Consider the following 24774-nt stretch of genomic DNA (forward strand, 5'->3'; position numbering starts at 1 on the left):
CTATCTGACGTCAATTCCACCTTGATCCTACAATGATTTCATATCGATCCAGCCGATCAACATATGTAGTATTCAAAACGAATGCCGTTGCTGGTGATCAAAGCATCAAAAAACTACCCCCCCACTTTCATGCATTCATGATGAAACATAATACCTATTATATACCTTTGATTTGGAAATAGTAACGTGTCCAGGCGAGCAACGCGAACGCCTTTAGCAAAATTCACATATCGCTCCATAACGCAGTTATCAGGAATTAGCCAGGATCACTCTGAAACTATACAATATTCACCACAGTATAACACGCGAATGTATACATGAAGAAATGTATTCTTTTTCACATGTTGGACGAGGGATAGTTACTGTCAAATGAGCCATAGTATTGTCTCCATAGCTATAATATAGAATATAGATATAGCCCTGCAAACACTGCAACGCACAGTGAAAATGCCAATATTTTAAAGCGTAGCGCATTTTCTACAGGATGAGGATAGACTAGAATTAGACTAGAGGACTAGAATTGGACTAGAAGTCTTTATTTGTCATGCAGTTTAACACACACACGCGAGATGGGCGACCCACAGGAACACAGGATAATAGCCGGCGCTCAGTGTTAATTTTGTTCTTACGAAGTTCTTACAAAGACATTTATGAAGATACTTACGAACTTGTACTTGTTCGAGAATGAGGTCCATTGATTGTAATGACTATGTTAAGCACAATTCACAGGTCCATGCTGCTCTAGACTGTGACACATACGCCCTAATGTGATGCAAAGTCAATAGCTCACAAACAAAAGCACATAAAAATGTGAATGTGAAATAATAGCTGAAACTCCAAGCATGGACCGTATCGGTGCTTTGAAATGGGCAGGTCAGGTTGTTTTTCGGTCTTCTGACACTTCTAATTCCTGTGATTTATGATGGCACGGCAAAAGGGAATATGAATTGGTCTTGCGACAGCGTCGTTACATCTCCATTCATCTGCTGCACATCAACACAAATAGTTTCCATGAGTGTGTAAACACATGAGGAGAACACACACACACACATACAACCCCAGCAAACACAGAGGATTAAATCACCCTGCGCTACGCGCCCCTGTAACATGTATGCAAAGCTCTGCATGTTTCATGGCAGTAGATGTATGTCCTGAAAATGTCAGATTTTATTCTAAAATGTCCACATGTTCTATGGGGGAATATGAATATAATATGAATATAATACGAATGTCTCTCTGCGAGAGGTGCTTTTAATAGAACATGTCTGAAACCACACATGCCACTGCCAGTAAACCTCTTGCCCTCAGGATACTGGGGGCATTTTGCTGTAACCCACTCCAACATGCAGTGGCTGACATACTGTAGTCCCACAGAAGATCCACCTTGTGTTATTCGCCAGGCTACCAAAGAGAAACCTCTACCGGTACAAAATCCTTTTTCCAGACTGTCACCGCCATCGCAGGGCAGAACTTCCATTGACAGTAGGTAGGAGAACATTTTACTTATTATGTTTTCGGAATAGCTTTGAACCATAAAAAGGTGTTAAAGGGCTGCTTTGTAAAACACAGTGGTTTGACACCCTCTTACGAAGAGATTAGCAACCAGATACATGTTCTAGAATTAAAATACAGTCATTTCAACTTCAACTTCAACTTCAAATTACTTTATTTTCCTTGCGGAACTTCATTTACGCATAGAGAAAGAAACGTTCATGAGCCGAGACAGAATGCAACAAATTTGTGACTCAGTAAAAAAGAATTTAAACTATAAATAAAGCATTGCTTACAACGTTCAACCCGGGATCACGTCTCGGAATACTGATGCACACATCTGTACATTTACTCTACTGTCAATCATCTCGTGATACAGCTAACAAATCAAACACACAATGACAATATCGTTAGAACTCTATTCCCAAGCACCTGGGGGGCAGGTAGTTGATCATGGCCAGGTCTATAGGGGAACTGTGCACTGCAGTCTCTGTCTTTGTGTTAACCTCTTAACTCATTGACCACCGGGGATTAGACGGGCCCCGTTCTAGCACTGCCACGCTTTAAAAGATAGAGTGAGTCACCTTGTTTGTAGAGCTATAACTATATTCTATATTATAGCTATGGATACAATACTATGGCCCATTTGACATCACCTATCTATCGTTCAATATGTGAAAAATAATTCATTTCTTCATCCATACATTCCCGTGTTATACCGTGGTGGACATAAGTATGGTTATAGTGTGGTCTGGGGTAATTCCCGAAAGGCTGAGTAATAGCCTTATACGTCAATTCTACTATAAACGTTGCTGTTTCTTGCCTGTACACGCTATTATTCCCAAATCAAATCTATATCATAGGTATTATGTTTCATCATGAATGCATGAAAGGGGGGGGGGGGTAGTTTTTTGATGCTTTGATCGTCACCAACAGCATACGTTGTGGAGTAACGTTACACAGACATGTTGCAATCGGGGTGAAGACATGGTTGGATCAACGCAGGATTGATATCATATAGCCCTTACCTTCACTAGGATGTACCCCAAAAAGAATATTCCAATTATCTGATTGCAAGTCCCAGTATTGGTGTCGATCGTGTCGCCAACATAATCCACCACACATCATGCATTGGGAGCATTCAACGCTTCTCAATCCGATCGTTTTATAACTGCTCCATTCGCCCGACAAAGAAAAGTGAGCCCGGTGACATTTGACCGTTGCACAGGCCAAGATACAAGGTTTCAAAGGGTGCTCGATACCGCCGTCTTGCTGGATGCGGCCGGTAATGCACTTTGGCAATGTCAGACTCATTCCCTATGGTAACACCAAGGTCCCTGGATGAATAATGAATAAAAATATCAAAAAAAGGAAAAACTACGTTTTGGCGTTCAAGCGTCGGCTCCCAATAACGAGTAAACTCGCTGTTGGCGGGGAATGAGTTAACAGGCGCCCCAAAAATTGGCCATTTTAGATTTTTTGAGGACTGCATACTTTATTTGCAAACCAAAACACTATACTTTATACTTATAGCACATGCATGAGCGAGATCGCCAAATGATTGACGGAGCTAGAGCCCCTGGAGTCGGTGTTGTATTTGTACAACACTGTGTACTTCGGTGCACGCCTCACATATCGGCATGTAACTCCAGAACCGCTGAACGGTATTAAAAAAGATGCACACCTGAGCCGCTAGAGGTCGCCGGTGCAGGTGGGCAAATCGTCCTCAAGAGGGCCCACATGTGGGCCCTCGCATGTTAAGAGGCCCAAGGTCAATACAGTCAGTAAGGTTACAGCACGCCAGTGTAAGAAGTGCTACGTCACTAACCCTCCTCCCTGCCCTGCATTATTACTCACACCCTGGTGTTGAATGGTGGCTCAGTGATATTGTGGGCTGTTTTATTTATTTATTTGTTTTTCTTGGCACAGACACACTCATTTCCCAGAGGGGCAAGGTCAGTGCTAATCACTACGGGAATAAATGGTCCTAAACAATCATCTGAGTCGTTCATCTTTATGAGAGCAGCGGCAAAATGGCAGCTCAATTGAGATGATAATTGTTTATTAAGAAGACCTTGGAACACAGCCAATTGGAACACAGCTGTCATCTCTCTGAACTCTGTACCATGATGACAGCCCCACAACAATAACATATACACTCTTTGAACTCCATTGCCTATGCTCTCTAGTCTCTAGGCTCTGTTACCCATACTATACAAACGTTGAACTCTGTTGCGTATACACTTACACTGTAATCATAACTACCTAAAACTATACCCATATAACTTTGTACGATAGCATGTACAATAATGCTGTATACACTATATTTATATATTCATATTTACCATATATATATTTATCCATATCTGTCTGTATATATCTGCATATAATCCGTATACCTACTCTTACTACAATAGTTATAATGCTGGCCAGTATGACTTACTTATGTACATAATAATATTATAACACTGTACATACATCTGATTAGCATTATTACTCAGTAGTACTCATTTATATATACTCCAGTTGAATCACCTGTACGTTGTATATTTCTATTGCACTTTACTGTTACATTTGCACTCTGGTAAGATGCCAAACATCTCTTCGTTGTACATAATCTAAAGTCATGGCTGCAAAAAGAAAATGATCAATTGGATGACCACTTGTGCCTAGTTGACAGGGGCCTCGTTATCCTGGAAGACGCTATCCCAGGAAAGTGCCGCATAATTATTTTGAATGGATGAAGGTGATCCCTCAAATCATTAGTACTACTGGTTACAATTGGCCTAGACCTCTTCGGGTTGATTGAACTGATTGTATTCTAGGTGATAAGGCACTCCACTCACCTACTGGGTAGAGTGCAGAGCCACCAGCACCCATTCTCTGTGGGGAGTCTCTGCTTCGTTTTTACCATACTGTGTAGTACAGTACAACCACGCCCTACCCACAGCCGTAAAATTATGTGAATCCCTACCCACCTTCAAAACCACTCTCAAAGAGCACCTACGGGAGGCTGCAATTCGAAACTGGCCCTGGTAAATGTCCAAACCACCTCCCTCCCACCCACCCACCCAACCCCCTCCAATGTACAGTTTCTTCCCCCTCGAATGTATATATTTTCTTTTAGGATCTCCGTCTCTTAAACAGTACTGTATATTTGTATATCTTGTATGTCATAAATGTCTGGATGTAACAGTACTGTATATCTGTAACTTGTGTATGTCATAAATGTTATGATGAATTGAAAATGGGGGACCCTGATGTAAACAAGACAAAAGTCTTTCTCTGGTCTGCATCCCCTTAACAGATTGCAGAATGGGTACAATACAGTACGGCTCAATACACACAATTGTTAATAAAGTTTTCAATCAATCAATCAAAAACCACAGCCTGTGACATTTTAAATTATGTTTACTTGAAGCCTCAATGCTGCAGTGCCAATAGAACGTGTCCTTCACTGGCTTCCTCCTCAAAGTGCCCCAGATTACACAAAGTGAGAGTAGGTTATTATCATATCATTACAAAGTTCGGTGCCTACCTCCTTGCGCAGCTCCTGATTTGACACTATAATCACATTGGGCGGGTCACCGACAGCTGTGGCAGCCCCTCCAATGTTGGTGAAGATTACTTCTGCAATCAGGACATGCCTGGGGTCCAGATTAAGCACCTCACACAACCTGCAAAATCAGAGAGATAGAAAAAGTCTTTTAGCCCTGATTAGATTGCAAGGAGAGGGGGCAGGGCCGGCCCAACGCATAAGCGAACTAAACGCCTGCTTAGGGCCCCCCAAGAAAAATCAATACAATTATACAGCTTTACAAAGACAACAGGATACAAGCAAAACAAGGAACATAAAACATATAAAACACAGTAGCTTGGAAGGTGTAGCTGTAGGTGATCGAATGGATTGTGTTTGAAAATACAGCTATTACCATGTTGACAGGTTCCCTTCATCTGTGGCTTTATTGTTTTCTAATTGAATTTGCATTGTGGATATAGTCTTTTGATGGGAACTTATGCTAATTATTTTATGCAAAGTTGGAAAGGAGAGTAAGGTGCCATTGGTGTACCCCCCCCCAAATTTTGCCTCCGCCAAGAACTTTGCCTTGCATGACACCCCTGGGTGGCCCCAGAGACAATGGGGGCCCCAAAATCAATATCTGCTTAGGGCTCCATGAAGGGCCGGCCCTGAGAGGGGGGAAATATAGAAGGAAAAAAAATGATCTATTAATTTGAGCTACAACTAAGCTACTCCGTTAAGCCACATGACAAATTAGGAGCAGTATTTTTGCAAAGATCTATCAAATGTGCAATGTTAGGAATACTGTTTTGCAAGGTTCTAATCTACAGGGTATAACATTTTTGTCATATTGGAGTAATGTTGAGTCTCCATCTGTGCTCTGAAAAGAACCAAATCAAACACGAGAAGTAGTGTTCCGCTGCTACGATGTGTAAAGTTATTGATGTATTGTTGTTGAAAGTGACTGTTTTAGCAGATTTTTAGATGATGAGATGGTTTGTTGTTCCCTCTGTCCTCCTGGCAGCAACAGCCATTGTGAGCACTTCATAATGACTATCAGTACCAAATCTACCAATATAATCCAAAGGCAGAGAAAAGAAACACAAACAATAGGAAAGAGACTGACGTGGGCCGTTTATCTGGAAGAAATTACAATACGTTAAATTACAGCTTCAGTGTTTACAGCTGTTCTATTATTAGAGATACAATGTGGGCTGGACTGGACTACATTCCGCTTTTCTCTCTCTGCGAGGAGGGCATTATTAGCCCTACATTTAACGTTGATTACAGTCATATGGCTGCAATATTGAGAAGTGGGTGTCAGGGGGCAATACAACAATTAGACTACTAAATATTAGGGATGTTCGATATTGGCTTTTTTACCGATATCCAATATACCGATATATTGTCCAACTCTTAATTTCCGATACCGATATATGCAGGGTCCCCCCCCCCCCCCCCCCCCCCAAAAAAGGGAATAATTTCAGGTAATTAACATTACATATCTCTTGTTGTGGAATTAACACAACATTATGCATACTTTTGACAATAAATTAAATAAGAATACATCCACATAGCTTTTAGAAAGTATTGCTTCCCCCCGCCATTTTATCAATTAAAGATTTTTGGTGGGTCCAAAATTAATGTTAATGTTGTGTGCATGTATCCCCTCCCTACTTCCCATTTCCACACGTGGAATGCATCTGATTGGATAAACGTGCTGCTAGTTGAGAGGTCCCCGTTTCTCTGCTCCCATTTTCAAAAAGAAGATGGCTTGCTTTCTTGTCAACTTTCTCTTTTTCAACCTACTGTAAAGTTGAACCTAAATTATGTTTCTGAGTCATTCATCTTTATGAGAGCAGTAGTAGTAGTACCCTATGTAATTCCCTATGTAAGCACACCATTGTTTTTGTCTGACTTTGGTGCTCTATTGCGACATCTAGTGGCATAATGTTATCTATAGCACCTTTAAAAGGTTAGTAGTTAGTTTAGTTTAGTTTAGTTTAGTTTACAGTAGTTTAGTTGTACCATGTACCTTATAGTGACGGGGGTGAAGAGCATCATAGTGGTCACGTTGTCCAGTAAGGCAGAGAGAATGGCCGCTATGAGGCAGAGGATGATGATCATAGGCCACACTCTTCCTCTAGACAACTGGTAGGCCTGCAGAGAGAAGTACAGATGGGCCATGATTATAGAAATCGCAGGGTATATCAATCCATTCACAATCCAACTGTGGTAGAGATTTAAGATCAAAGCCAAGTGCAAATGAAGCATTCTGGGGCGGCAAAACGACAGTATCTGAGTACACTACAAAAAAAGAAAGTAAAATACAAGATGTAGCAACACCTTCCTCATACTTAGTCACAGCCCATTCTGCACAATCCTTGTCTGAATGGACCCATCTCAAACCCGCCCTCTTTTCCTTGATCCTCCAATCACAACTGTTGCTTCCCTACGTTTGTCAGAGGGAAGCGAACAGTTGTGATTGGAGGATCAAGATGGTTTCAAGACCTTTCTTTAGCCCATTTCCTCCTCTTTCATCTACACCCACATCTCCCTTTCATGATTTAAGGGAATTGAATAAGTCGAATCAATAAGCTATTATACTGTAGCTTTCCCCGAGATCCACCAGTTCAGTCTATTTCAGGTCCCTGATGTTTTGTACACTGAATACTGAGATTGATGGAATAAACATGCTAAGTAGTGGTGGACTGGTCTCAGCACCACAGTTGATATGTTTACCCAGATTCCAGATTGGGCTTTCAACTAGGGATGCACCGATCCGATATTGATATCGGCCCCGATATGACTAAAATAGCTAGATCGGGTATACAAATTTAAAAAAGTATAATAATTATATATATATATATTTTTTAATAATAAATAACAATTCAGTACATTTATATTTATGTGTTAATTTGTTTAAAAATATTCACTAAGTTAGGAAAGGAATGTTTTAAGTCAAGCCTGATGTTGCCTTGCACAAAAGAATGATCCCAGTCTCTTCCACACAGTGAGGCATTCAGTTTATTAATTGAACAATGGGGATCGGATCGGTACTCGGTATCGGCCGATACCCAAAGCCCAGGTATCGGTATCGGGACTGAAAAAGTTGGATCGGTGGATCCCTACTTTCAACACAATGCTTTGAGCAGACAGGTCTTCTCAGACATTTGCCTTCAAGGACAATAGCCACTCCATAGAGAATTTTACACACACACATGTGTAAATACACACACATTAATATATATACTGTATATATATATACACACACACATATATATATACACACACATTAATATATATACTGTATATATATACACACACACACACACACACACACACACACATATATATACACACACACACCCACGGACCTCTTCCTTCCTGCTCGAAGCTTAAGCCCAGTCCCAGCATTAAGCCCACAGGAGCAGCCGAGGGCAGCCACACTGTGTAGCGGCACAAGGTGTCCGGGGGAGCTGAGCTGTGTCTGAGATGATGTTTTAATTTGGAGTGCTTGCCCCTGTCCAAAGACCCACTTAAAATGCATGAGTCTGCATGATCCCTTGTTTCCCCAAGTCCACCTGGTGTAGCTGAAGGACAAAGCCATTTGCCCTCCTTCAGCATCTATTAGGGACATTCTGGATTATGGAGCATTTGGTGGGGAGCCATGCCTGAGGCAGAGAGTGTTCCTATATTTTGATGAAGAATAATGGATTAATTGGAGGACTTGCCTTCCTTTCTCATTTTGTATGATTTATATGATTTTGTGCCAGGGGAGATGTGACTCGGCTGGTTTAATTCAGCCGTTCAATTAGGGCCTGATTACTGTACATAATCATAAATGTGAGAATGAATAATTTTACAGGTCATACATTTCTAATTAAAAAGCAGATACAAAAAAAATGCTTTATTTATGAAAGGTGTTTTACTTTATGAATTCTGCTCAGAAAGTGACAGTGAAAGCTTACATTGCTAAATTTCAAGGTGTACTCAAGGCAAGATTTTCAATTGATTGAAATGATGACCGTGTAGTGTACTAGGTTCTACTGCATACAATTATGTGAAATAAACAGGTAATGGTTGATCATACACAGTCCTCACATTTACACACAACAGTGCACAACAAACAAGTAGTTTTCCATGTCTGACTCACGGCTCGAAGGTAGGGTTATGGAATGACTCAAATGTGTACCCAAATTACTCTGGTATATACTTTTTGGATTTTCACCTTTTCTCCCATCCCCCAATTTTGTCATTATGCCAATTCTCTCCTGGTCGTTGCTCTACCCCACTGTCGGTCTGGGAAGGGTGTAGACTACCACATGCCTCCTCCGATACATGTGGAGTCGCCAGCCGCTTCTTTTCACCTGGGAGAGCGTAACATGTGTGGAGGTTCATGCTATCTCCCCCAGATCCCCTCCCTGCTGAACAGGCGCCCCAGACCGGCCAGTAGGAGTCGCTGTTGCAATGATTCATACACCACTGGCTTCCCACCCATGAACACTGACAATGTGTTCGTAGGGACGACTGACCAGGTATTAAACCTGAGTGTGTAGACCAGCCACCCCGGTATCGAAGTAATTTTTCTGGGCTGGGAGACATTACTATCTTACAGCCATCTCACCTTCACTGCGCAGTAGTCAAAGAACCCAGTCTCTGAAAATATGGCCACTAGTATCATCTGTAAGAGAGAGAAACAGACATATTTGTAATGCAATGTAATGCAAATGTCATGATATCGTTGACTGTTATAAATTACACTAGATCTCTTCTATTGTTTTGCTGTGTCAGTATTTTAAAATAGGTTCTGATCTCTCATAATGGTTGATTGATTGATTGAGAACTTTATTAACAGATTGCAGAATGGGTACAATACAGTACGGCTCAATACAAACAACTGCTACGAGGATGCAGACCAGAAAAATACTTTCATCTTGTTTACATCAGGGTCCTCCATTTTCAATTCATCGGGACATTTATGACATATACAAGACATACAAATATACAGTACTGTGGAAAAAAAATTAAAAGAGCATAAGAAAAATATATACATTCGAAGGAGAAGAAACTGTACATTGGAGGGGGTTGGGTGGGTGGGTGGGGTTTGGACATTTACCGGGGCCAGTTTCTAATTGCAACCACCCGTAGGTGCTCTCTGAGAGCGGTTTTGAAGGAGGGTAGGGATTCACATTATTTTACGGCTGTGGGTAGGGCGTTCCACATTATTGTGGAATAATTTGCTAAACGTGTTTAGTCCCTTGTTTGAGCCGAATCTGGGTTGAACATGATTTGTGGAACTCCCTCTGGTGTTGGTCGTGGAATTTACTGACCTTTGGGAAGTATTTCAACATGTACAGCTTAGTGGTGTAGTGTATCTTGTAGACCAGGCCCATTGCAAGTTGCTGTACTCTGTCGTCTACTAAGCCATCCTAGGTTGTCAAAATGGGTAGGGGTAAGGTGGGTTTTAGGAGTAAGGCCAAGCAGTAGTCTGACCAGTTTGTTTTGTGATGTTTGTAGCCTTGTTTTTAGGGCCTTTGAGGTGCTTTGGTACCTTGAGGTGCAAGCATAGTCGTAGTACCCTTGAATGAGTGCTCCTGTCAGAGTCTTCAAGGTATTCTTGTTTACCAGATAGGAGATCCGGTACAGGAATCTTGTTCGTTGGTTGATTACATTGGTTGCCATTTTGTCACAGGAAAGATTTGGCTCTAGGATGGAACCCAGGTAGGTAATTTCATCTTTCCTTGTGACAATATTGTCACCCACTGTAACAGAGAAGCCGTTGGCCTTGCTATTTGATCCAAAGAGAATGGATTCTGTTTTACCCAGGTGTAATTATAGTTTGTTATCAGCAAGCCAGGTGCAGATTCTGCCGAGTTCAGAGCTGAGGGCTTTTTCAATCTGCAACTTGTTCCTGTCAGAGACCAGCAGGGCTGAGTCATCCGCAAACAGGAACAAGTTGCAGTCACAAGCTGATGACATGTCATTTGCATAAATTAGGAACAGTAAAGGTCCTAGATGCTTCCTTGTGGAACACCACAGCTCACTGGAAAGGGGGGGGGGGGGGGCAGTGTACCGTTCACCTGCACCATCTGTTCTCTCCCCTCCAGGTAGGATTGCATCCAGCTCACTGATGAACTGTCAAAACCAATTGCTTTTAGCTTATCAATCAAAATGGAGTGATTGACGAAAAGCCTTTTGGAGGTCCAGCATGACCATGCCACAGTATTTGCGCGCGTCCACCTTGTGTTTGATGTGGTCGTTAAAATAGAGAAGGCATGTGTCAGTGGAATGGGATGTTGGAATTCGTAGATTAGCTTTTTTTCCGCAAGGTACTTTTCGACTTGTTCGTAGACTATTTTTTCGATAACTTTTGTGATGGATGTAAGAATAGAAACAGGCCGGTAGTTGCCTGGGTCTAATTTGCTGCCTTTTGTGTGCGTGCGTGTGTGTGTGTGTGTGTGTGTGTGTGTGTGTGTGTGTGTGTGTGTGTGTGTGTGTGTGTGTGTGTGTGTGTGTGTGTGTGTGTGTGTGTGTGTGTGTGTGTGTGTGTGTGTGTGTGTGTGTGTGTGTGTGTGTGTGTGTGTGTGTGTGTGTGTGTGTGTGTGTGTGTGTGTGTGAGAGAGAGAGAGAGAATGAAGGACACTTGCTTGCTGTGTGTGAGAGAGAGAGAGAGAGAGAGAGAGAGAGAGAGAGAGAGAGAGAGAGAGAGAGAGAGAGAGAGAGAGAGAGAGAGAGAGAGAGAGAGAGAGAGAGAAAGAGAGATAATTAAGTACATTTGCTGAAATACAGTTGTTCTTAATTTTTTCACTTGCCATGTGAGAATGTTAGTTATTATGTTCTCAATGCCCCTTGCATTGTATGAGTTGTGTGGACGAGTTTGCTAGTTCTAGTGCTACCCCTTTGTACATTGTGGCTGTGTCTGACAAAAGTTAACAATAAATAATGGTATTAGGAATACATTTGCCTCCTGCGTGAACTGTGCATAGCTGAATAGACTGTATTTTAACGTCGGCCATATGGTGGTACTTGGAGAGCCAGCTACGTTCTCAGGTGGTACTTGGTGTAAAAGGTTGAGAACCACTGCTCTAGTGCCTTTTGTCCGCTTTAAGGTGGTGGTATAAGTTAAAGGTTGTGCTGTCGAAGTAAAAAATAAATCATTTTTTCTGGGCTAAGCCCCGGATCTCCTACAATCCTAAATCCGCCCCTGGTTGTTACCATTTCGAGTTTGAAGTCGTCTTTGCGAACCCCTACGTTTTTGTAGAAGGCTTGGATGTGTTCTACCCCAAAATGCCCAGAGTGGGAGGGTAGTTTGCAGTGTTGTGGCTATGTTTGTAAATAATATGTTTAAGTAATTGGCCACATCCAGCTTGTCTGTGATGAGAGTGTTTTCTGTCTTTATGTTGATGTTTGTAAATCTGGTTTTCAGTTTTTTTTACTGCAGCCTAGTTGGTTGTTGAGTAATTTCCAAAGCACACAGGGTTTGTTTTTGTTTCCCTCAGTTTTCTCATTGACAACATTTCTTTGTGTAGATTTGATCATGGTATTTACATAGTTTCTTAGCCTGTTTCGTTGTTCGTGGTGAGAGTGTATAAGTGTATGAACCAGCATTAATGCAGTAAAAAGAGGGATTACATAATACAATATATTCTTCTAGATTCTAAATGATTTGACAGGCAGCGATGGATCTTTTTTTTCTCGCGTTGCCACAACTTCCAACTTTGTGAGACAACTGAAAGAGAGCTGTAGGCGTTCTGTCTATTGAACACAATCACATTAGAAGTCCTTTGACCAGGGCGGCCGGGTAGCGCAGCGGACTATGCGTCTGTCTACCACCACAGAGCCAGTGGGATCAAATCCGGCTGTGGTGCCTCCGGCTTGGCCGACCGTCCATCCTAACACAATTGGCAGTGTTAACGGATGGGAAGTCGGCGTGGGTGGGTCCTGGTCATCGTAAACAGCGACTCCTACAGTTCGGTCGGGGCGCCTGCACAGCAAGGGAAGGATCTGGGAGAGGTAGTGTGACCTTCCACACGTTACACTCTCCCAGTGAGAGTCCGCGCTGCCAGGTGAAAAGAAGCGGTGGGCTGGCTACACATGTGTCGGAGGAAGCATGTGATAGTCTCCGCCCTCCCAGACCGACGGTAGGGGGTAGAGTGCGCAACGACCAGGAAGGGGAGTGGGAATTGGCATAACGACTAACTGGGATAACTAACTGGGATGGGAGAAAAAACGGAAAAAGAAGGGGAAAAAGATAATAAAAAAATTAAAATAAGTCGTTTGACCGACTCAAGATGGTAGCACTGCCTCACATATGTTCTCTTCTCATGAACATCTCTTCAAAGACATGAATTCTTGTCAACGTCCAGCATTCTATCATATCAAAGGCTCACTTTCAAAGGCTGTCCTGTCCTGACATGTCCTGTTGCACAAAGGGAATGTAATGCATGAAATATCAATGCCCATGACACTTGGATAGAAAAAGACAGTTGAGTGTAGTAGGCTAATCAACTTTATCAGATAAAGTCCACATTTATATGGCATTAAACTTCCAGTCATGGATAGTTTGAATACCAATAAGTCGATTGAGGAGTCATTATAATATTAGGTAGTCTGAGTTTATGTAGACCTCATTTAAACCTGTCGTCTGAGTAGACCTTGCGTAGACCTGTAGTCTGAGACCTCATGTAGACCTGTAGTCTGAGTAGACCTCATGTAGACCTGTAGTGTGAGTAGACCTCATGTAGACCTGTAGTCTGAGTAGACCTCATGTAGACCTGTAGTCTGAGTAGACCTCACGTAGACCTATAGTCTGAGTAGACCTCACGTAGACCTGTAGTCTGAGTAGACCTTGCGTAGACCTGTAGTCTGAGTAGACCTCACGTAGACCTGTAGTCTGAGTAGACCTGTAGTCTGAGTAGACCTGTAGTCTGAGTAGACCTCTAGTCTGAGTAGACCTCACGTAGACCTCTAGTCTGAGTAGACCTCACGTAGACCTGTAGTCTGAGTAGACCTCACATAGACCTCTAGTCTGAGTAGACCTCACGTAGACCTGTAGTCTGAGTAGACCTCTAGTCTGAGTAGACCTCACGTAGACCTGTAGTCTGAGTAGACCTCTAGTCTGAGTAGACCTCACGTAGACCTGTAGTCTGAGTAGACCTCTAGTCTGAGTAGACCTCACGTAGACCTGTAGTCTGAGTAGACCTCTAGTCTGAGTAGACCTCACGTAGACCTGTAGTCTGAGTAGACCTCTAGTCTGAGTAGACCTCACGTAGACCTGTAGTCTGAGTAGACCTCTAGTCTGAGTAGACCTCACGTAGACCTGTAGTCTGAGTAGACCTCACGTAGACCTGTAGTCTGAGTAGACCTCACGTAGACCTGTAGTCTGAGTAGACCTCACGTAGACCTGTAGTCTGAGTAGACCTCACGTAGACCTGTAGTCTGAGTAGACCTCATGTAAACCTTCTCTCCTGTACCCCTATTTGCCTAGGATCGAATCCTGCCAGAACTTTCTCTCCTCTACCACTGCTGGCCTAGGGTCGAATCCTGCCAAAATCTCCTCTATACCCCTGCTGGCTTAGGGACGAATCCTGCCAAAACCTCCTCTATACCCCTGTCGGCCTGGGATCAAATCCTTCCAGAACCTTCTCTCCTGTACTCTGTCACCAAGTCTTCCAACTGTCTCAATAAAGTAAAGAAATACTAATATAAGGGGAGTGGATCGCCCCATTTTCCTTGAATAAATGTTTTTGTACTTTATGTATAGTATAGAGTATGTCTAATGATAGATGTTGTTTTTTGGTTTGGAAAGCTTTTGGGAAAAGGATCCAACAGCATTTAACAGAGTGTGATGAGAGCTGATGGGAATTGCTGCATTTCTGGTGCGCTATGGTGCCTGGTTAAGATACTGAGAGGGGAATATGCACATCCCTTGGTAGATGCTGGGCTAGAAATCCCACAAATAAGAAAATAAACACACACACATCTACTGCAACACTTGGTTACAGTGCTTGGAGCCTAATGGCTCTTCATCAGTTCACACCAGGTCAACCCAGGTCACGTGATGAAGAGCCACTAGGCTTGAAACGTTGTCCAGTAGAAGAGTGTGCAGGTTATCTTTGTCTTGATAGAGACCTGCACGGAATGATTGTGTATAGTTCTCTTTCTTCCAAAATGCCTCATTTCTGTGCAGTGGTCAGAGTAAGGTTTCTCTCCTCCACATCGCCTGTGGTGCTTTTTTCCTATTGCTAGGTTTTTAGTGAGTTTTTCCTTACCTTCGCTGGGGAATGTCTGGGAGTGTTGCATATTTGGATTTTATGGTGGATTTTGTTCTTGATTTATTGTGATGTTTCTTCTTGACTTGTTTAAAGAAGACTTGTCCAGCCCATGGGGACATTACCTTGTGATTTGGGGCTTACATTTGTATCCAGTAATGAAGCACCAATTAGTTACATATTTTTTGTATGCATTTCTCATATATTAATACTGTATCGTCATCGCTAATGAATGACTCACCGAGGCTGTTGTTGTTTCTCACTTTGGTTTATTATAACTTCAGTTACAGGTTATATTTCGTTATAGCTTACGCTCTGCGCTCTATGTGGAACATATCCCATAACAGCCTAAATACTGAATACATTTCTCCACATGTACATGTACACACCCATCCGCCTGGCCACACCCCCATCCACTCCTCTACATAAGCAGGGGTGTGGCCATACTAACAGTTCCTTCCCTATTTTCACCACCGACAAGTGTCTGTATACACCACTTGAGTTTAGTGACCGAAATAGTTGTTGGAAAGGAGCTACGTTGAAGAGAAGGAGCTGCGTTGACATTATATCTTTGTTTTCTCTCTCACTATTTTCGAGGAAATACAGCGATAATGTCTTCACCACCGGAGTGTCTAGAAAATGATGATCATTCTGACTTCCACCGGCGCTTCGTATTAGGGGCTCGCGTCGCTGAGCAATCCCCGCCGGCATTACCTCCGGCTCTGCAGTTGGACACTTTGCTTGGGAGGCGCTCTGCCGTGTGAGGGCTGACGGCCTCTCTGGGGTGGGTGATGTTTTTGCAACGCGGGCGCCAGGTGTGTTGGTTGTGGGGGGAACAACTACACAGCTTACGAAGGTCCGGCTCTAGGCTAGTATCCTTTTTCGCTGCCACTTAGCGGCGTGGAGGGGGTTCTGGTTTGATGCACACGTTAACATGAGCTCCTCATTTCCTGGGACCGTGATTCCAAATCTGCGGTTCAATTCCCCGGGTCTCTGGACAAACGGATACCCACTGTCGCCATGCTGGCCCTGTTTTAAAAAAAAAAGAAAAAAAAGGTGCGAGGGAGGTGAGCTTGGTGTTTCATTATGAGAATATCTCCATGCTCAAGTCGGCTATAGTCCGCGAGGGACTTGTTGCCGGCACCGCTGTGTTTGGTAAACACCGTTCTGAAGAGGGACGTGTGTTGCCTTCTTTTTCCCTTCTCTCTTCGGATGAGAAGAGGAGAAGACAGTGGCTGTCTGAAGTGTTGGCCTGTATTGCTTTTCTCACGTTGTACAGTTTTCAGTGGTAGCCGCTTAGCTTGCTTCTGCGTTAGCTAGTGGTTAGCGATAGCCGGGTTGAGCTAACTGTTAGCCAGTTAGCTGTTTAGCTATGACGTTAGCTGCCCGTTTTCACTCGGCTGGGAACGTTAGCTTGATGCTATCAGTTAGCCTAGAGTTAGCTGTTAGCTTGTGCTACAACCATTGGCATTAGCCGTGAGAATGGCAGGCCCTGGCACTCTGACTACGACATCATCTTTGACAGAAAATGTAGTCGGGCCTGCACCATGACCGGCTGCAGGAGGGGGGCGTCTCGCCGGAGCGAGGCTCCGGCCATAGCTTCTTTTTGCCCCACCAGCGAGAGGCCTTTCGTCAACGTGGAGACCTATGTTGCGGCCTTTCGTCCTGCGTTCGTTGGTGCAGGTAAGATGTCCATTGGACATTACCCCACTCTTCCTTCCTTCCCCCTAAAAATGAACTGGGTTTTTGTTGTATGATGAGAAGTTGTGTGTGTTCATGTAACGTTAGACAACGTGGCTGAGCCCACAACTGGCTGGGTTACCCTACAATACTGTGCATAGTGGCATGTGATCGAGGGATGAGTCCCTCTCTCAGCTTGTGATGACAATAACAAGTGGCAAGGTTTTTTTCACACATAAGCAGGGCTGTGCCTGTTCAAACAAGGTATTCGGCTGTGCTGGCGTGCATGATGTAAAGCTTACTCTACACATTGGCGTCGTATCAGGGGTAAGGTGGTGAGGGGTGGGTTTTTCCCTGGTTTTCCCCTGGGCCCCCCCCTCCCCTCAAACATGATTTTGTTTACAAGATGTGTGTTGATTCACTATGTTTTTGGGGATACAGTGTAATCCCTCAGCTTCTGCTGGGGTTGTGCTCTTGCTTAGAGAGACAATTTCTTTCTGAAAATTGTTTGGTCGCTGTCATGTGGACTTCAAGGCCTGTGACCAGTACTTAATCAAGGACTTGTGTCTTCTCTTGTCATGAAAAACTGCGTTCCTCTTACAGTGGTGAGAGTGTACTTTTGCCCTTTTTTTGTTGTCATGGAGGGTTGTGTGTATCGTTTTCACGTTTAAGATCCACAACTGGGTTAGGTGTTGGCCTACAGAAGTTACATGTGTAAGCTCTTGTACCAGGGCCCTTTTCCCCTCTCTTGGTCTGTGTTTTTTCTTCCTTTAGGGTAAAGGTGTAAAAATTCAGGTGGCAGGTTCGCACATGAGTCTATGTGAAGCTGTTACCTTGAACAGGTATACATGCGCTTCATGTAGCACGCTATGACTGGTGTCATGGCTCTGCTTTGTCATTGCATCGTATCAGGGGTGAGGGATCATGAGGGGGTGAACTGATAAACCCTCCCTCCCCTTTTTTCTGATTGGTCAGGGGGTTGGACCTCCTGTCCTTCGGGCTTCCTGTCACGCTGTTGGGTCAGCGCGTCACAGGGTAGGGAGAGGGGGGGGGGAGGGAGTTCCCTGGTCCCACACCATATTTGGGCAGGTGGGTCACGGAATTCCCCCCACCATAGAGTACATCACTGGGCGCGTTTCTATTGGTTGTGAGACTTCTGTGAGTTCTTTTCAGGCTCATGTTGTGGACCTCTGTTATTGTCAAGATGAGTTATGTGGTGCGTGATAACTTAAAAAGAAGTTCTGCTCTGCGCTCTGTTGCATATGTCTTGAGCTTGGTCACGTAGCTCAATGTTACATATATCTTTTCAATTATTACTCACGTGGGAAGTCTCTCTGGGGGTTCCCTGTCTCCTCTCTTTTATACAGGGCAGGGTTGACGGGTGTTTTCCCTCGGATGCGTCATATGGGACCCATATCTGTGTCTTGGCCAGCTTCCTGCCGCTCTCCCAGGCGGCTTGGAGGGAACGTTATCTGGGTTCTTGTTAGAATTACCATTGATATGTTTTGGGTCTCGACGTGTACAGTGCTGGCCCTGGGTGCTTCTGTGTGGAACCACGCATGGGCTTGCGCGCCTTGGTTGCTCATCATTGAAACAGCGTTTTTATGGGGCAACTAGGATGGAGTTTGTCTCTTCCGAGCGCCAGTGTACTAGGTTAGTCTCGATGAATTCTCGTTCATCTCTGGGGGAAGATAACGGAATAGATCAAAGCATTTGCGGAGGGGTCTCACGCTTTTGGGGTGGGCCACCGGGCGCAGTGCTTTTATAGTTCTGACCGTCTTGGTGGCGCCCTCTGTGATGTTTTAGATCGACACGCATACCTGCCCCCCTCTTAGGACTGGGGATGGTGGCGTGATTAGGACACAGGACTGGTTCTGGTCGCGCCGGACCAGGTCAGTTAACCCGTTGTCCGCCGGGGTGCAGATCTGTTCTGGTACCCTGAAGGACTTGTGCTCTGCGCTGGACTCACTGAGGAGCCGGGGTCTTCGCCTTCGGTGGTGAAAGACTTGGGAAGGAGCTGTTAGTATGGCCACACCCCTGCTTATGTAGAGGAGCGGATGGGGGTGTGGCCAGGTGGATGGGTGTGTACATGTACATGTGGAGAAATGTATTCAGTATTTAGGCTGTTATGGGATATGTTCCACATAGAGCGCAGAACGCTCGCTATACTCATATAACTATGCGGATAACCGCATGTTTTCCGTACACAAGACAGGGTGCATCACCTCTGCTTGTAATTAGTAGACTGCACCTGAACTTCCCAGGTCAGCCCTTGCCCCCTCCCCTCTGCCAAGTGCCAACCCCCGGCTCGCGCGACCAATAGCGTCGCCGCCAGCCCCAGGTTGGCAGAGTGCAGAGTGACAGCTCGGCTGACCAATCGCCCCAATCCCAGGGTCGCTACAATACATAGCAACTGTTGTTTCTTCCAACATGGCAACAAATAGGGCATTCTAAACATCCTGTGAAGCATGGTTAAGATATCAGTGTGCTGAAAAAGAAAGTTCTGCCTAAAACACACAATTATGGTTTAAAAATCGAGGATTAGGGGTGTAACGGTACACAAAAACCACAGTACGGTACGTACCTCGGTTTTGAAGTCAAGGTTCGGTACGGGTTTTCGGTACAGTGGGGGAAAGTTTGGCTTTCCATGTTCCACCCAGGGGTGATGTAGTGTGCAGTAACTACAGTAATTGTACTTGTAGGGCTGTCAACGAATATTCTATATTGAAATTAATAATCGACTTGTATTTTTTTTTTACTAATAATAAGCATTTCGTTAGTACCGTTGTATTTGTTCGGTACACTACACAGCTGTTCGGTACGGTACGGTCAGTGGTGCAGTCGTAATATGGGAACTGGTAACACGCCACGCCACGTGCGCGCGCGGGTACGTGCATGCGCACAGAACTGATTTATACACACGCACGCACACACACACAAGCGCATATACGCAAGTGCAATCTTTCTATCATACAAGCTCTTCTTGCTCTCTATTTGTGTGAATGTGCGCGTGGAAAGCTGGCGCGCAGCACAGAGGCTTGATTCAATATCATAAGCAGGTAGACCCCCATCACGAATTCCAAGCCACATTAGTATTCACCTCCACTGCCTGTGTCACACAGAATGAAGGGGGAGATGCATTCAGATAGCCAACACCCAGACACTTAGTCTACCTGCGCTTTTTGTTATGTAAAACGGTTGCCGGGTACTTAGTCACAACGAATGGATACAGCGCATTTTTGTGTGCGTGTACACGCGAGTACACATCCGTGCGCGATCGCGCGTACTTCTGCCTCAGTGATCTGGTAACACGGCGTGTAACCGCGTGTGACCACGACTGCACCACTGGGTACGGTACACACTGAAACGGTTCGGTTCGGTTCGGTACGGATATGTGTACCTTTACACCCCTATCGAGGATTGATTAATCTAATTGTCAATTGTTTTATGTAAATGATAAGCTATATATGTATGTACTTACTTTTTTACTGTATGAAGCACATTCTCCGGGGCTCATACAGAACCAAGCATTTCACTGTAATGTACCTTATACGTGACAAATAAAAACCAACTTGAACTTGAACTTGAACTTCATTATGAGCTTGTTTCGTCCCTTTTGCTTCATAATGACTTCTGATATATATATATAACAATTAGTTCCAACCGAGTCATTTGATTGGATAAAAAGCATTCCATGAGTGCTGATATTCAGTATAACAGCACTGGGAAATACAGTATATATCACTCCTGCGACTGAATCACAGCTGTGCTGTTATTCACTATACAGTAACTGTAACTGAGGGGTACAATTCCCTGACTGTATTGATAAGTATGGTATCATTAAACCACTACCGCTTTATGTACTTTAACTACTGGCCACACAGTACATGATATAGATATGATGAACACTTTCCCACCATGAAACCAAGTCCACACAAATGTATAAGTCGAATATTTAATATATAGCAAAGGGTATATACAACGTTCACTTAATGACATTTATGATTTGAATGCACTTGTAAGGCAAATGAGTATTCGTAGGCAAATCAACATTGAATGTCCAATCTCTGGTTACGCAGGAAGCAAGTATACAACCTGGTTCTTTAGGGAACTATAGCGATGGTACTTAATGATTATAGCTGGATATACTAAAGGGGGGTCCTGCTGGTTGTAAGTCAGTAGGGGGGGGGGGTTAGGAGAGCCGCCGGCGATATCCCATCTGGCCAACGATTTCTTGGGAGAATTCAGAGTGCTGAACACGGTGCCCACAGAACCTTGGTCCACAGATGAATACAGTTGGGCCCTCTTGTAGACGGTAGCTGCCGGTCCACAACGAAGAGACGTGAGGCGACCTCACTCGGGGTAGAGCGCCGTCTCACCTGGACTCCTCTCGGGGGGTAGTTCCAACACTCACCAGTGTTGGCTGTTATCCATGGCATAAATCAAAGCACCCAAAGCAAGTAGATAATCCAAGCCGTGTAGGGCTCGCCGTCGTCCGGGTAAGGTAATCCAATGTGCAGGTCCACTCGTCCTAGCCCAGAACTCCTCGGATGAAAGCACCACACGTGGTCTGCCCAGCCTGGTTAAGACTCTAGATAACGCGAGGAAACGATGGGGGTACTACTCACTGTATAACTCTAACCGAACGATGCACCATACATAATAGACTATTATTAACTTAATAGAAATACGTCCCACTCGACGGTATAGTGCCAAACTATGACAATTCAACTATTAATCCACACGATGTCTCAATGCCATTCTGAGGCCAAGTTGACCATACTGCACCACACGTGTATCGTGGGTGAGGCTTAACGTCTTGCCACTAGGTTGGAGGGTAAAGAACTAAGGGCTAAGGGACTAAAAGAAAGTTCTACTTTACTTGCGCCATATATATATGCGCTGTGAACAAATAGTACCATTCGTATTTCGCCAGACGTATTCCTACGCGGAACCGGGCTAGTAACGACATGTTCGTCGGCACGATTGAACTTGAACCAAGGGGCTTGGCTGCTGGCCCCAAGTTCTTGTCCAATGAGAGAATGAAACTATTATGGGCTGTTAGTAGACTAAAGGGATATTCAGTGTATATGTACAAGGAATATACAAGGGATATCAAACGATATACAAATACTATTAAATATATATCCATAAATAAATATATATATTCGGTTTAATCTGATCCTTCACAACAGTAACAGCGCTCCCTCTTGTGTGATATTGCTTAAATATCAAACTTGACTGGTCGTGTTTGTTTCCATGGAGACAGGCTTTGAAAACATCAAGATCACTAAAGACTTCCCTCCATAGAAACCGAATTCAGAGACAGGAGCTAAGTGGGTTCATCAGAGGTGCTTGGAGGAGCCTACATAGAGCTCAGATGTTAAAATAAGTGGGGGTTTTATTACACTATACTGTAAATGCCGCCAGCTACAGTATCATCTGGCATCGTACTGCTTGATTCAGACCAAAATCGCATCAATTCGACCACAAAGGAGTCGTGTTTTTACGGACTCTGGACAGGAATAGAGGCCTTGCACAGAATGTTTAGAATGACCATTCATCTTCCATGTTGGAATACACAACAGTTGCTATGTGTTGATATATGAGAAATATATCAACAGAAATATAACAATTTGATGTCTTATTACTGGGTCTTGTAAACAGGTCACAGTGGAACAGTAATATCATGCATTTACAATGTTTTACCTTCTCTGCAACTACACAAACATTTGGCATTTTCTTTTTGAAAAGCAGCCATGTTCTCTGCCTCTACTGGCAACAACTATCCAGGCTGCAGTTCAACAGCAAAATATGTGCTTTCAAAGTAATTCAAAATAAATAAATAGAAAACATTGTTGTCCGTTGCCCTGTTGGACTGCAGTTCGAAGGGGTTACAGGCAGCCATCTTGGAAGAGAGACAAGGCCAAAATGGTGGTCAGAATCGACCAGTATAGCCTATGATGCCAAATTATCAAAACCGGGGGTTGAGTCTAGATTGATAACCAGAATTATCCTTCAAGTCAGATGTTGTTTCTGAGGGCAGGCTGTTTTTCTGCATAAGATCTTACGAAAGGACTTCATCAAAGGAAAGTCTTTTAAATGAATGAACATCTGATCAACGTGTCCGAGTCTCACTCACCATCCCAAACAGAAGGGCCAGCGTCTCGTAGTCAATCCACTCCACCACGGTCACCAGACTTGGTCGCTGTGAGAGACAAAAAAAATGTAATCCGGATTTTCTCACCCGGAGAAATTATATATAGAGACATCTGTGCTGAAACTATATTTTAAATATATACACATAGAAATATTGTTACGCCTTATTGATTTCATATAATATAATAAAATAGCCCGAGTGGCAAAAATTAATCAGCTTTTTTTTATTTTAGTTTTCTTAAAGGTAGAATAGGAAGAAACAGTAGCTCGGGAGGTAGAGCAGTCGTGTAGTAATCCGGAGCTTCCCAGTTCGATTCCCGCTCCTCCCGGCAGCATGTAGAAGTGTCCTTGAGCAAGACACTTAAGCCCTAACTGCTCCAGATGAGCAGGTTGGCAACTTGCATGGTTACCTCAGCCATTGGTGTGTGAATGTGTGAATGAATGTGTGTGTGAATGTGTGTGTGAATGTGTGTGTGAATGTGTGTGAATGTGTGAATGAATGTGTGAGTGAATGGGTAAATGTGAGGAACAAATTGTAAAGCGCTTTGGATAATAAAAAAAACCTATATAAATGCACCATTTACAACATATGTACATGTTTCACTCCGTTCTGTGTATTAATTTTTACTATTATAATATAATAACTTTTGCCCTGGCAGCTGGCCTGAAAGCTAACTGGCGCTACAGCTACAGTAACAGTCACATGTTGCAGAATGGAAAAACAGTACAAACAGTCTTACATCACCAATGATGGCCAGAGCAGCTAAAGCAGCCAGAGAGCCCAGCATGGCAGCCAAGGTACGGTGGACGATCTGAAAGTTCAAAGGATGTGTCGATTGATACAATTCATAGTATTCCGTTTGCAAGACATATTGGTAATAAAAATAACAGGTTATGGTTACCATTCAATGACAACCATCAAGATATTCAAAATGCAACATGATTTATATAGGTCTTATTTTGATGTTTTGGGACTCTCAAATGCATCGGGAGGGTTGATGTTTTTGTGGTCAGGGACAGGTTGATGTTTATTTATCATTTTATTTTCTAATATTGGACATTTTCTAAAATGTGAGAATGGCCTGGAATAGGATTGTATTTAATAATAATTCATATATGTTGTATTTAATTGTATATCTCCCTCCAATTGCCCCCCTCCCCTCCCCAGACACACACACACACACAAACACACACAAACTCCATCAGGAACCGTAATTGGCAGGCAGCTTCAACGTGCGGCACAGGTCATAATTGCAAGGTGGCTCGGAGGAATGGTGGTCGGGACTTGGGGCTGCTAGGTGCCAGGTAATGACAAGCGCCTCTTTGCCTTAATTAGGTGTGACTTGGTGTTAGCTGCCCTCATTACATCTGAGGAGAAGTTGTGATTTGAGGGGTATTGACTCCTCAGTGAACCCTGTGACTGAAATACTGAAGACGGGGCTTGAAATCAAGGGCACCTCAAAGGCTGGATTCATACTGCAGTGGTTCTCAACCTTTTTGATGCCTGACCCCTAAAAACAGAGGGATGCCTTTTGCAACGTTTTTCTTTTTTTTTTTAAACCAAAGAACCACGATTAGTTTCCATTTTCAAGCTATTTCACCTGATTAATCATTGGAGGAGGAATTTAGATATTTAAATATTCCATATTT

At 43.6% G+C, this 24774-nt stretch overlaps 1 protein-coding gene across 1 annotated transcript in view; it reads right to left on the reverse strand.

The window, feature by feature from the left end:
* Nucleotides 1-24774, reverse strand: part of oca2 (oculocutaneous albinism II) — a gene marked incomplete at its 5' end in the record, with an annotated part of 177527 nt that overhangs the window by 118212 nt on the left and 34541 nt on the right. The window contains 5 exons of the mRNA XM_084308397.1: nucleotides 5030-5168; nucleotides 7047-7171; nucleotides 9639-9695; nucleotides 23108-23173; nucleotides 23865-23936. Coding sequence (XP_084164523.1) covers nucleotides 5030-5168; nucleotides 7047-7171; nucleotides 9639-9695; nucleotides 23108-23173; nucleotides 23865-23936 — 459 coding nt within the window. The remainder of the gene's footprint in view (nucleotides 1-5029; nucleotides 5169-7046; nucleotides 7172-9638; nucleotides 9696-23107; nucleotides 23174-23864; nucleotides 23937-24774) is intronic.

This window comes from Notolepis coatsorum, assembly GCF_963971535.1.
Source record: "Notolepis coatsorum genome assembly, chromosome: 2".
NCBI classification, from domain to species: domain Eukaryota; kingdom Metazoa; phylum Chordata; class Actinopteri; order Aulopiformes; family Paralepididae; genus Notolepis; species Notolepis coatsorum.